The sequence below is a fragment of the Lytechinus variegatus genome, chromosome 11 (genome assembly GCF_018143015.1).
Source record: "Lytechinus variegatus isolate NC3 chromosome 11, Lvar_3.0, whole genome shotgun sequence".
Classification (NCBI taxonomy): Eukaryota; Metazoa; Echinodermata; class Echinoidea; order Temnopleuroida; family Toxopneustidae; genus Lytechinus; species Lytechinus variegatus.
This window is the reverse complement of record NC_054750.1, coordinates 23,205,377-23,219,065: the sequence shown is the minus strand read 5'-3', so window position 1 is coordinate 23,219,065 and position 13,689 is coordinate 23,205,377. Positions and strand designations below refer to the sequence as shown.

The 13,689-nt window shown below is 38.7% G+C and overlaps 1 protein-coding gene across 3 annotated transcripts in view; it reads right to left on the bottom strand.

Moving 5' to 3' along the window:
• Nucleotides 1-1,109: 1,109 nt before the first annotated feature.
• The window catches only part of LOC121424331, a 65,368-nt gene continuing 52,788 nt past the window's right edge, over nucleotides 1,110-13,689 (bottom strand). For all 3 annotated transcript variants that reach the window (XM_041619970.1, XM_041619971.1, XM_041619972.1), the window contains 2 exons: nucleotides 11,887-12,011; nucleotides 1,110-2,232 (listed from right to left, as the gene is read on the bottom strand). In XM_041619970.1, the coding sequence (XP_041475904.1) occupies nucleotides 1,937-2,232; nucleotides 11,887-12,011 (421 nt within the window). In that variant the 3' untranslated portion in view covers nucleotides 1,110-1,936. The remainder of the gene's footprint in view (nucleotides 2,233-11,886; nucleotides 12,012-13,689) is intronic.

Sequence of the window (13,689 nt, the reverse complement as noted above, 5' to 3'; positions counted from 1 at the left end):
ACTATATAAATGCGCCCAAAACGGGCAAAGGTCTATTACCGTCCAAAAGTCTAAAATGCGAGTGGTTCCTTACTTCTGCTCCGAAGTATAAAAAGAAATCCATGTCATTTTCATCATACTCTCTAGATTTTTAGATGAATATATTTTGTAGAGGAAACATATTATGATACATTAAAAATATGGGGTCAAATTATCAGTGTCCAAAGTATTGGGAGTTGACTTGAAACAGCCCGAAATGCGCCGAAAACAAGCAAAATTCTTATAATACCGTCTAAAATGCGAATGGTTCCGTAGTAGTGCTCCCAAACATTGAAATCCATGTCATTTTCATCATATTTTGCATATAGATACTTTAGCACCTGAATATTCCAAATATGAAAAAAACATGGGTCCGTGTGCTTGATTTTCTGCTATTCAAAAGAATTTGGCATATTTTTAGACCTCACGAGATCACAACAATGAGTTCAATGTTCTATCACTTAGTCAAAATCCATGAAAACTTCGTCGAATTTCGCAATGTAATAATCATATCCTTAAGATGGATACAAACATAACTGAGGAACGCCCTTAAGCCTTTCAATTTTTTTTTGAAAAGGACGTTCCACAGTTATGTTGATGCGCACCATGATCTGCTCATATTTTACACTCGGCGCGCTGACGTCACAATGGATGAACAGGTGATTAATCAGCTGTAGGTATGAGCTGATTTTTCTATATAACTGCACTTACCGTAGATCCGATGTGCTGTTTTATGAAGCTGATAAACTGGAATTCCATGGATCATTTTTTCTTAAATTCCCCTACAATTAAAATCATACTTTGCCCCGTAGTGCTGCAAAGTATGACGCATTTCTTGTACTTCTCACGTTATTGAAATTTCACATCTTAAAGGTCGTGCAGTGCTCTTGCTATCTTTCGCGCAATTTCTAAGAACTGAGAGTGCTGTTAGACTTAAACAGCAAACAATTAATATCAATATAAATAGATTATCCATCTTTACTTAATTCTTAAGGATACCATTATTGATTATATTACGAAATTTGATGAGATTTTCATGGATTTGACTGAGTAATAGAGCTTTAAACTCATTGTTGTGATCTTGTGAGGACTAAACATGCCAAATTAATTTTTGACACTTATATTTTAAAAACGAGCACATGGAGCCCATATTTTAATATTTTAACGTCTTTAGAATCTGAGGAGTATGAGGAAAATGACATGGATTTTAAATGTTTGGTAGCAAAACTACGGAACCATTCGCATTTCAGACATTTTACAGACGGTATTAGACTTTTGCACGTATTCGGCGGATTTTAGGCTGTTTCAATACAACTCGCAACACTTTCAACACTGATAGTTTAAAAAGAGCATATGGACCCCATATTTTCAACTTTCCTACACCTTTGCAATGCATTCCTCCAAAGTTTTGCTTAATTTGATGAAAATGACATGGATTTTTAATAAAGTGCAGCCTCATAGCCTGCCACGGCTTAGCATGCGCGCCTTTTTTCGAGTAGATTCACGTCTTTTGAAGATTTGCTTTTTTAAGTGTACGCACATTTCTTGTAAAATGAGGGCGCTGCTGACTCCAAACAGATATAGTTTTTGCCAATTTTCCTACCTTGGTATCAATTTAGTTACATATCCTGAAAGTTTGATGAGGTGTGAAGCGATATCGAGAGAGTAAAGGTGATTTAAACTCATTTGGTGAATTCGTGAGGTCTAAATGAGGCATAATTCTCTTAATTGCACAACATGTCATATCATTCAAATGCGGCAAATTTGAAGTCACATAGAAGAAAAATAATCACATGAAGCTATGTCATTTTTGCATTTTCATAAAGCATAGATACTAAAGTAACTCAGCAAAATTTGGTAAAAATGACCTGGACTTCATTTTAACTGTGGAACACCCTTAAACGATTTCTCTACCTTGTTATGGATTTATTACAATGATCATATTTTGAGGTGTGATAGTTGGGTATATGGTTTTATAGCTGAACGATCGACTGCTTTTGTCATAATCTGACATGACGGCCATTTCTCCTGCTAATCTTATGTTGGTCCAGTAAAGACTGTTGTTGAATTGAGCGACATGTCTGATATTCGACTGAGTTGTGAAAAAGTTCAGTTCGACTGCTGACGCTTCATGTTCGCTGAGAGGTGTCATAACATCCTTGTAGAAAGTTCGACTGATGAAGAAATCACAGACAAATAGACGTCGTGGGCTCCCTGAAGGTAAAGAGAGATATATGAATAAAAATTGGTATATTAAATGCCAGCCTAAAACTTTGGAAAGGGTTAAGAGTTTAAATTGTACTCAGATATCATCGGGCGTGGCTTAGTGTAATGTGTAGTGCTATACCCTGTGAGTAAATAAAAAAAAAATGAAAAAATGACACCTCACAAATCCCCAATTTAAGGAAAAGGTATGTCATGAACGCATACCCATATTTTATGCTGGAAAGAGTATATTCTCCTAAATTTTGATTTGCGCCAAAGTAAGGCATAACTGCAATGAATATATCGAGATGTCAATGGTGTTATGATCTTACTTGAGTTAGGAAATATATTCGCAATCATTACGCGGCCGGTCTTTACAACGTACCAATTACTTTGAAAATGCAAGTCAAATCACAATGAGAGGCTTGTGTCGAAAGTTGGTGGACCGGGACAGCAGCGTCGTCTCGTGATTCTGGACAACGCCATATTTTGCAATTGTTCGTCTGGTCCAAAATTTTCGGACGATCTGCTGTCCCGGTCCACAAGCTTTTGACACAAGCCTCTCAAGCTCTCAATTCGCCATTGTGATTTGACTTGCATTTTTATAGGCATTGGTGCTTGTAGAGAGCGGCCGCGACGTGATGGCGAGAACTCTATAGTTCCGCGTTGTATTACAGGCGACGTTTCGTTATGGCTAGATTGGAAGTCACCTTTAAACCAAACTTGGGTTGTAGATGCACTTAGGAGACCTGTATGTCATGGTGCAGTCGGAGGTCCAATAGTTATGTCATAGTTCGTTTTGAGGTCAACTTTAGAGTTTACGTGCAAGACATCTGACACAACTCTGCAACCGTAAGTCATTTTAAACCAAACTTGGGTTGGAGAGGTACTTAGGAGACCTGCATATTATGGTGCAGTCGCAGGTCACATGATAGGGTAAAATATCATTTTGAAGTCAACGTTAAAAGTTACGTTCAAGTCTTTCTTATGACACAATGCCCGGATATTTTATGCTGTTTGGAAATAGTTGTTTATTTGGTTTCACTTTTCACAGGCGAGCCCACTTATTTTATGGCAACATGGTATGTTAATGCAACAGATGTGGAAAATCATTTCAGTTGAAAGCGAACCTCCGACAGTAAAGATGACACAACGATCACAATAATTACATTCTGGCCTACCATTTATTGAGGAAACATTGTCTTTACAATACGGCGCCGAAAAGGGGCGAGAAATAATATTGTGGTTACCAACTAGCCAGCTAGCGTCACAAGGTGGCGTTATAACACATCATATGATGGCGTGACACTTTCTTTCCTTCTTTATCTCTCTGTCTGAAACAAGTCTACCAATCAAGCAAAAATAAAAAATGCAAAGCATCACAATTATGCCTAAACCATCATCCATTACAAAGGTTCGTCACAATTGGAACATGTTTACATTCAATGAAACACGCAGGGGAAGCCTAAATCATCAGCTGTAAACAAAAGTCCCTCAAATTAAAAAATGCATCTACATCTTTTTTTTCAGGAGTTTCTGCATTTATTGTAAAGTCAAAATAAATTTTACAAGGCATAAAACATAATCGTAAAATGTCATGATAGTACATTGTCATGAAAGTACATTGTAATGTGAAAGATTAATAGTAGTGTCATTACAAAATTTAGACATGGATACAATAAGGATAAGACAAAGTAATGAAAAAAAAAATGCAGTGGCACACTATATAAGCAAAAAATGCTTGGGTAATAGCAGCCAAAGGTACATGAGTTAAAACATGCGAAAAACAACTATAAACAAAAATAGCAGACAATGCTATTTAAACATCTGCACTCTGTACTAAGAAAATTATATATCCACACTGTTCTAGTAAGTACACTACTTCAACCTTTTCTCTGAAATAAAATGAATACATAGTAAAAACAACCAGATATCAAATTCCTATAAATAAAAAGTAGTCGCAAGTAAGGTACATAATAACAACACATATTAAAACTTAAAAAAAGTGATGCATATAACGACCTCTATCCCAATCATTGTTCTAAGGAAAAGCTATGAACATGTTTTATACAAGATTTTGACTTCTTTACCTGATGTGGTACATCCAAGAAAAAAAAAGGACTAAAGTAAGCACAGTACATGTAACTTTACACCGGCTGTAAATAATGACTAACATAGCCAACATATATAATAAATTCTAATAACCAAAGTGGGGAAATGACCCAATGTAATGAGGTATAAGAAAGTGTATAAAAATATAAGCCTTCTCATATTCAAACAGCAAACAACGATTAGGTCAAGAAAACCAAGTACAATAATTTCACATGGTAATATATGCAAAACGTGAGAAAACATCTTCGACATAATAGTATTTCAATTAACTATAAACAAAGAAAAAGGTGACGCGTGAATAATGATAAAAATCTTGCCAATTTATAACAAAAAAATTTGTGGGTTGACACATTATCATTTATCACACATAACTCAAATCAATGCTATCAATAAATCATCTGGATAAGCATAGCAATCAAAAAAGCGAATATCAGCTATCATCATAGCGACACTGTCGACACATAACTAAAACCACACTTTAAAGCCCCTTTTACACCTTCAAGGATGCAACACGGATAATCACGGATCTCAGTCCGTGATGATCCGGGGTGACAAATTTGTATTTTCCCAGCATTCCCGGAGTGAGTACGGAGTTAACTGGTTATTAACACGGATATGTACGGAAAAGTACGGAGTCTACAAGGATAGGCAAGGTAGCAATAAGGATCCTATTTCATATGCTCCCGGAGCCAACATGGAATACCCGGATGATCAAGGGTGTTATTGGGTCTTTACAAGGACCTTACCACTTCTTGTCGCCGGCATCTTGCTAGAATGAAGTTTCGTCCATTTTTGCAGCATCTGGAGCATGCTCGTGCTTGGTTATGAATACGGGACTATCGTTCATGTACGCAAACAATACAAACATTTGACCCCGGCTAAAGCCAGTATCAATAAGGATCACCCGGTTCTTACAAGGAGCCTCCCGGGTGCATTCGGTAGCTACACGGATGTACAAGGAGGCTACAAGGATGAACACGGATGACTATCAGTCCGTGTAAAAGGGGCTTTTTACACCTTCGCGGAAGCAATACGGATCATCCCGGATTGTCAAACCGGGGTCATCCGTGTACAGTCCGGGACTACCGTGTACACTCCGGCTACTCATCCGGCGCCATCCTTGATGTACCGGCATGTCCGGGAGAAAAATTGAACATGTTCAATTTTTCAACCCGGAGTACACGGACTGATAGTCATCCGTGTAGCTACCGAATGCACCCGGAAGGCTCCTTGTAAGATCCGGGTGATCCTTGTTGATACTGGCTTTATCCGGGGTCAAATGTTTGTATTGTTTGCGTACATGAACGATAGTCCGTATTCATAACCAAGCACGAGCATGCTCCAGATGCTGCAAAAAATGGACAAAACTTCATTCTAGCAAGATGCCGGCGACAAGAAGTGGTAAGGTCCTTGTAAAGACCCAGTAACATCCGTGATCATCCGGGTATTCCGTGTTGGCTCCGGGAGCATATCAAATAGGATCCCTATTGCTACCTTGCCTATCCTTGTAGACTCCGTACTTTTCCGTACATATCCGTGTTAATAACCATTTAACTCCGTACTCACTCCGGGAATGCTAGGAAAATACAAATTTGGCACCCCGGATCATCACGGACTGAGATCCGTGATGATCCGTGTTGCATCCTTGAAAGTGTAAAAGGGGCTTTAGAGAACAGTAAACAAATGCTCTTTGCATAGCAATAACTCACAAAATAGGTAACTGTCCCAATTATAAACACAACAACCAACAAATGTGTGCTAGGCTTTGGTTTTTGTTTATTCACAAAGTGCATAAAAAAAAGTAAATAAAAATCAGTCCAAAAATCAACAGTAATCTGCACCACCCTAAAGTAAAAATAGCTCATTAAAAAAAACAAGGACAAACATCACATGATATTGTAAAGACTGAGAATCCTAGATAGGTGCTAAAAAAGAACATGCAGCAATATAGTTTAAAATTGAGTAAAAAGGCATAACAAATCTGTAAAATTTATACTTTTATTATAACAAATGAGCAAAAAAAAAACACGACATGATTAGAAAGAGGAAAGAAACATATTGACGTAAAATATCAAGTCCAGAAAGCAAAAGCCATGGTAAACAGAGTTCATCATGATATCATCGTAGGAATGCCAATCGTCATCACCATCGAGGTCATCGGGTACAGTACTGAGCAATACTAAACGCACCGTGGCGGACGACCATTACGAGGCCATAATCTTGTGACGAAAGAATAGCATTGCCAGGACAGATGTATGTGTGCAGAGACAACATGACATGACATCTGGGGACGACCAGGCGGTGGTGTAGCTCGTCTATTGCCATAGCGATGAGTGTGCCCCACACGAACACCTGGAGCAATCTGGGCATGTAGGGCTGCTAGGAGGTATGTCTAACTCCCCAGACTTGGGGCAACAGTAGTAGTCATCATCAATATTTGCAACAGGCGATAGTGACGAAGTCCTTCCAAGCTTGTCTACAACCGTTGGCGACATGGGGTCAGCGAGAGTGTGGTGAGGACGCTGATAGGTTCTGTAGGCAGGGTTGGCTGATGCAACCTTGGTCCGGTGAACCGAAGACCTTGTGTCAAGAACAGTGGGGCATTGCACTAAATGATTGTAAGGTCTAGGCCAATTGTAGGAACAAGGATCCTCGCTAGATATACCCAAACTTGTGTCCTGAGTAGTGAACGTGTCAGATCCGGTAGGGTCAAGACGGTCAATGTCCGGGCTATCATGCATGGGGCATGTAATAGGGGTAACTGCCAAAGACGATACAGCGGGCTGGGCACCCACACTGGAGGATGACACATTATTGCGAATATCTGGCGGCAGTACAGGTATGGATGGTAGAGCAGCAGACTTGGAAGAGGGGGGCAACATGACATTGTTGGAGAGCCGCGGGGTGAAAGTGATGATGTGTTCGGATCCTCCAAGATAACGACGACCCCCAAGTCTGCATAGGTCGTAGGCTGACCAGGTGTCAGGGCCAAATGAATGAGACAGGCTGAGATGGTTGGAGTCTTGTATTGGTTACCATGGTTACGTAGCCGATCGAAAACACGTCTCGCTCTCGTGCCGGCGCAATCTCATCGTCGGTATGAGATCGTAGCAGACGATTCGTCATGGATGGACCAGACATAAGAGCAGGTCCATTACCGAGGCAAATCAGACGCTTGGCAGGTCTTATTGTAACATCATGCATCTCGAAAAACGGTATGCCTACTTGTACCTCTACACCAAGTGACTCAACAACAGTTCCATTGAAGAGAAACTGGCTACTACCAATAGTGAAGACACGGAAGTTTCACCAACAATACCTCATGAAGCACCATTAGTGTTGTCTTTGGCAGATATGACTCTGTCGCCAAGTCTGCAGACGGTAGAGTAGCGTATAAGATTCCTCATGGCACCACTCATAAAGGAAACCAGGACTTTCTCATTTCCAGAAGAAAACTCGACCTGAGGAGTCATGTTGGCCCCATTGGGCACCCCAGAGGAACTGTCTACATTTGAAGAAAGTGGCATAGAATTGATCCTGTGGAGCTCACCTGACCCTGGTGAGTTACCACTGCAGCCTTGAGTGTCTCTCAAATGACTAGGCGACTTGTCTATTTCTGACAAGTCAGCAGCACGACTAAGAGTCCTAGGCCTATCAATGTCTGAAGACGACGCGGAGGAGTAGCATCCAGTAGTAAGAATATCGTCATCAACGACAGACAACCTATCATCTGAGAGGTCACGATCAGCATCACAATAACCGTCTAGGTCCTGTAAGTCTATGTCAAGGATATCGTCATGCCCATGGATTTTTGCAACACGACCGGCTTGTATAACACACAGTCTATCTTAAGTTCCAAAAACTGTTCTCCCAGTGGGCCCTGCTATTATTATCACCCCGGCTTTAGCACTGCTACCTTGATCGGGCGCTCGAGCATTCGAGGAATTTCCTCCTACCAGGTACCCAGTCACTTCACCTGGGTCGAGTGTGGCACAATGTGGATACATTTCTTGCAGAAGGAAATTACGCCATGGCTGGGATTCGAACCCATGATCCTCTGTTTTTAAAGTCTGGAGACTAATCCACTGGGCCACAACGCTCCACATTTAAAGTGTAAAAGTAAATCAGTTCATTTTAAATAAAGGAAGGTCATGATGATGTCATGGTCTAGTGGTTCTGACTCTGGCCTTTCAAACAGAGGGTCGTGGGTTCGAGTCCTAGCCATGGCGTGTTTTCCTTCAGCAAGAAATTTATCCACACTGAGCTGCACTCGACCCAGGTGAGGTAAATTGGTACCCGGCAGGATTAATTCCTTAAATGCACCAAGCGCCTTTAGCAGCTGGAGCTACAGCGGGGTAATATATAGTGCGCCACTGAATAGGCAACTAGATAGATCGGCGCCTCATGAATGCTATATATTATTATGTAAAGGCTCCTGAGGACGACAAGAACACACTTGTACTTGTGAGATGTTGATATAATTATAATCCTGGGTATAACCTGGTACAAAAACAGGTATTGCAGTTTCCTGGAAAACGTTTGTCTTAAGTCTGTACCCCTACAGCACAAAATACGCGAGAACAAAAACATTTCAGCACTGATGTCAGACAAGGTGACAAAAGCAGCGTTCATTTGACAGCAGCAGCTCAGAGAAGGCGAAAGAGTAAAACTAATCCTGTAGTCCTGAATTCGAACATCAATAAAGGCAGTCAGACTTAACAAGAACATAACTAAAAAAGGTCTCATCCTGGCTTCAAAGATCAGGAAAAACATTTAAAAGTAAAAAGTAAAAAGGGGAAAGAAAGGATCCAGAATATGAACAAATCGAATCAGAGGCGGAGAAAACAGGAACGATCCTCATTGCAAATATAAGGAGGGGCTCTCAGAACATCCAGAAAAAAGTATGAGAGAAGAGCACTTGAAGAAACTGGGAGATATTGACAAGGCTATACAGACATTCAGAGAAGCTGTTGAAAATGGACGCAGTTATCTTTGTACCTGCTGTTCACAACTTTGGTTCAAAGAGTCAGTGACTCCTGCTATCAATGACGAGAAGCTTTGCAAACAGTGCTTTCCGGGAGAATGAGCCTTAACAATAACATGAATAAGGAGTGGATGTGTAGCACATGTGCATACCATATTAAACGAAATAAACTTCCACCTTTGTCCACATTACTGCCATTTCCTTAGGAACGTGCATGATCAAAATGAATTAGAAGAAAGACTTGTTTCCTCGATAAAAGTATGTAGATACGAGAACCTCAAAGAGGTGGCCAATTTAGGCTAACAGGCAAAGTTGTTATTTCGTACCAGCCAACAGTTCCACTTTAATATGTAACTTCTTTATTGAGACGTCTGGATGGTTCAGGAACCATTCCGGGTGGGTGTTTCATGTAGCTGTTCGTAAGATACGAATGAATTTACGCAAGAGTAGTGATCCTTTCTTGTGCTATGTGATATCCATAGGAATTGATTTATGACCTAAGAACATGTTCTAGTCGTTCGTAAAGTCGTGCGTAACTTTACGAACAGCTTTATGAAACACCCATCCGGTTAAACTCAAAAGACGATTCAAATTGTAATCAGATGTAATGTACCAAATATCAGACCGCCAAATTGCCTAGCCGCGCCAAAATATCTTGTGAAAAAAAAACACTTTATGAATCACATGTATTGAATGGAGTAGACACTGAATGGCTGATAAAATATACTACTATAAAGAACAAAAAAAATTCATCATGCACTATGCTCTGTGTGTGCAAGCCAAAATTTAGTTCCTGCACATTCAATGCCCGAAGACACATTTTCATCACAACCGTTGACAACCCGTAATTCAGCAGCTGCTGTACAAGCATCGCCACAAAGATCATGCCAAGGCTCATCTAAGACTCTTTTTGATTCACATTGTCTTCTTCTTGTACTTCTATACTTCATCATATAATAACAACCTTTAAGGTACATGTACTGCAGTTTCAATGATTAGGACTCACATGAGATGATTCGTATGTTACTTCTTGATCTAATCATTCCACTACACCGTTTAATAACATGCCATCAGTATACAGCAGATAAGTGTCTCCCATAGTTTTGCCTATTTCCATACGAACAGAACAAGCACATATTAATGTCCCTTTCAACTATAACACATTTCAAAACAAGTGGAATGCCTCTGGCGGTCTCACCTGCATCACGCGATTATATATAGCAGAAGTGCTGAAAACTACTATAAAATAATTATTCACAAAAAACACCATTCATATAAAGATACAATACTACGTAATTGACCTTGAGCATGTGACCTAAAACTTGTCAGTAATACTTGATTACTCCTGTATCCACATTTTGTACACTATATCTACAAAATTTTTAAAGTTATAACAGCAATATGATAATTACCTCTAAAATGGCCAAAGTTCAACTACCTTAAATGACCTTTGACTTTAGTCATGTTACCTGAAACTCGCATGAGATGTTTAGTGATACTTGATGACTCTTATGTTCACGTTTTATGAACTAGACAAATACACTTACAGAGATATGATGGTAATTCAACGTATAACCCCCATATGGCCAAAGTTCTTTGACCTTGGGCATGTGACCTGAAATTCGCACAGGATGTACAGTGATACTTGATTACTCTTATGTCCAAGTTTTATGAACGAGTCCAATAAATTTTCAAAGTTGTGATGGTAATTCAACAAATACCGCCATTATGGCCAAAGTTCATTGACCTTAAATGACCTTTGACCTTGAAAATGTGACCTGAAACTCAGACGAGATCTTCAAAGATACTTGATTACTCTTATATTTAAGTTTCATGAATCAGATCTAAAAACTATCAAAGTTATGATGGTAATTCAACAGATACCCCCACATGGCCAAAGTTCATTGACCTTGGTCATGTGACCTGATATGCGAGCAGGATGTTTAGTAATACTCTATTACTCTTATGTCCGAGTTTTATGAACTAGAGTGGTCTCAAGTCAACAAAACAACAAAACTTTGTGTTAGTATGATTTTTTAAATACAATATTCTGTGCTCGATAAATGTATTATGTAAAGTACGACATTCGAGTTTCAAAGCACTCTAAATACGTTTCTTTTTCTTGACTGATGATTATTTTTTTTTACAGTTCTTTACCTTTCTTACTTATAGTTCCCTACATTTACACTGATAATATACTGTATCAGACAACATACTTCGTTCTGTATCTGATTTTTTTTATGGAAATTGATTATAGTCTGTACATGTACTGACTCACTATGTTACAAAGAAATATAAGATATGACATTTAAATCACTCAAAATCTCAGTGCATTTTTTCCCTGACTGATGTTTAATGTCTAAGATGCGTTTCAAGCATCCTAGTACAAAACATACTCAAAATTATGGCCAAATGGCACATTTCCTTACAATACACATGTATATAGTGCAAAGATTTATTATAAACTTTTGATACTATTCTGGTGCATTCCGTCGCAAATCGGGATATTTCTGGTTATTTCAACAAGTGGGCGAAACACAGCATCGCTTATGTCTTGTTATACTTACGCCGAATATCAATGCTTAATCCTGATATATATTTGAAACCTGCGAATCGGAATACATTTTCCAACTTTCCAGATCCATTGAGAAATGTGCGCTGGATTTTAGTTCCTACTGCCAAATATAAGAATCTAAAAATGAAATAAAGATAAAGAGCTTGATAAATTGTCTACAGCACGCACATGACTATGATGGTGTTTGAAGGTTTACATGGTCATGATGGTGGTATGAGCAATCGCCGAAGTGGTTTACGGTAATGTCCAGGTAGGACTGAGATTTTAAAAAGTGGATAGAAATGATGGAGGTGAAATATAGACAGCAAAAAAAGGACGTCCCCCATTAAACAAACATCAATAATTTCCGAACCAATGCGAGTTTTAAATATATTTTTATATGAGCGTGTAGGTAACTTTATAAGCTACCCTCTGAGTAAATGTTGTGGACGTATTTTGCGTCATGCTTCAGTGAGCACCGTCAGAAGGCAAACATGTCACTTTTCAAAAGTCACAAGCAAAATACCATAAATTTGATTTCATTTTATTAGAACTAATTCCACATTCTCATCATGAAAAATAGTCAGAAGGCTTGTAAAAGGTACTTCCTAAAAGACGATAAATCTTTTTGGCTAAATTTCACGGTTGAATAAACACAGGTTCATATTTGCTCTAATTTGATTTTTTACACATTTTTATCAGTAAAAATGAAAGAATATGATGACAGTTATTTTTGGGGAGAGTATCTTCAACAATATTCATCGTTTCACGGTTCAATGAACATTTATTGAAAACAAAAAATACGATTTTCAAATATCATAGGCAAGTATTGTTTCATTTTGGTAACTGAAAAATGATCTTTTCTCGACTTTTTTGTTATGTTCACGTCCATTTAACATGCTTCAATGATTCAAAGGCGTTTGATTAAACATTCACGCTTGAATGAACATGTGGAATGTGATTAGCTCTTTTTTACGTTATTGGAAAAAATACAATGTGAAACTATGGATATCTGTTACAAACCTCCGTGCATAGTTCATTTGATTTGATTTTTATGAAAATCCCAATGTTTTATGCATCAGTGAGCACACAATATTCGAAAATTATGCAAATGAGAAGAAAGTTCAAGGCCTTGGCCCCACGCTGTGCCGTGTTGAATTGTTATTTTGGTGTGCGCGCCTTTTGGATAGTGTTACTCTCAAGCCATGTGCGAAGTTTCATGAAATAACTGTTGGCAGAAGTAGCAAAAACCGTCCAGTGAAACAAACCCTCAATTCATATTTGTGAAAATTATGACCTCTTCTCTCATAGACTTGTGTACATTATGGGTGCATATGTTTAAGAATAAGTAACCCCTCATTCAATACGGTGGAACTTTTTTTCATGGCTGTGTGTAGCAATGTCATTTGGCAGTAATGTTTATCAACCTATGGGCAGAATTCTGTGCAAAAATGAAATCGATATGTTTATTCATGGATGAGTGAGCACGTATCAAAGTGGGAAAATTGGTATTTTCAATGTCACAGACTCATTTTAAAGGGTAATAAAGTGAATATTGAGGGCAAATACGGTGTCAAATGTTTTTGTTTTATCATCCATCATTTCTATCACCATACACTTTCTGAACTTAAAAAATTTTCATGGTTGAGCGAGCACATTCGAAAACTTAGGAATGAATACTCTTTATACGACATAAATGTATTCTTTTCGTAAAAATTTCTCATGATCAGTTCAATTTATGGGCAAATCAGTGGTGGACCCAGAATTTTGAAATAGGGGAGGGGCCTATCGGGGGAGCCACCAACATTTTCAAATT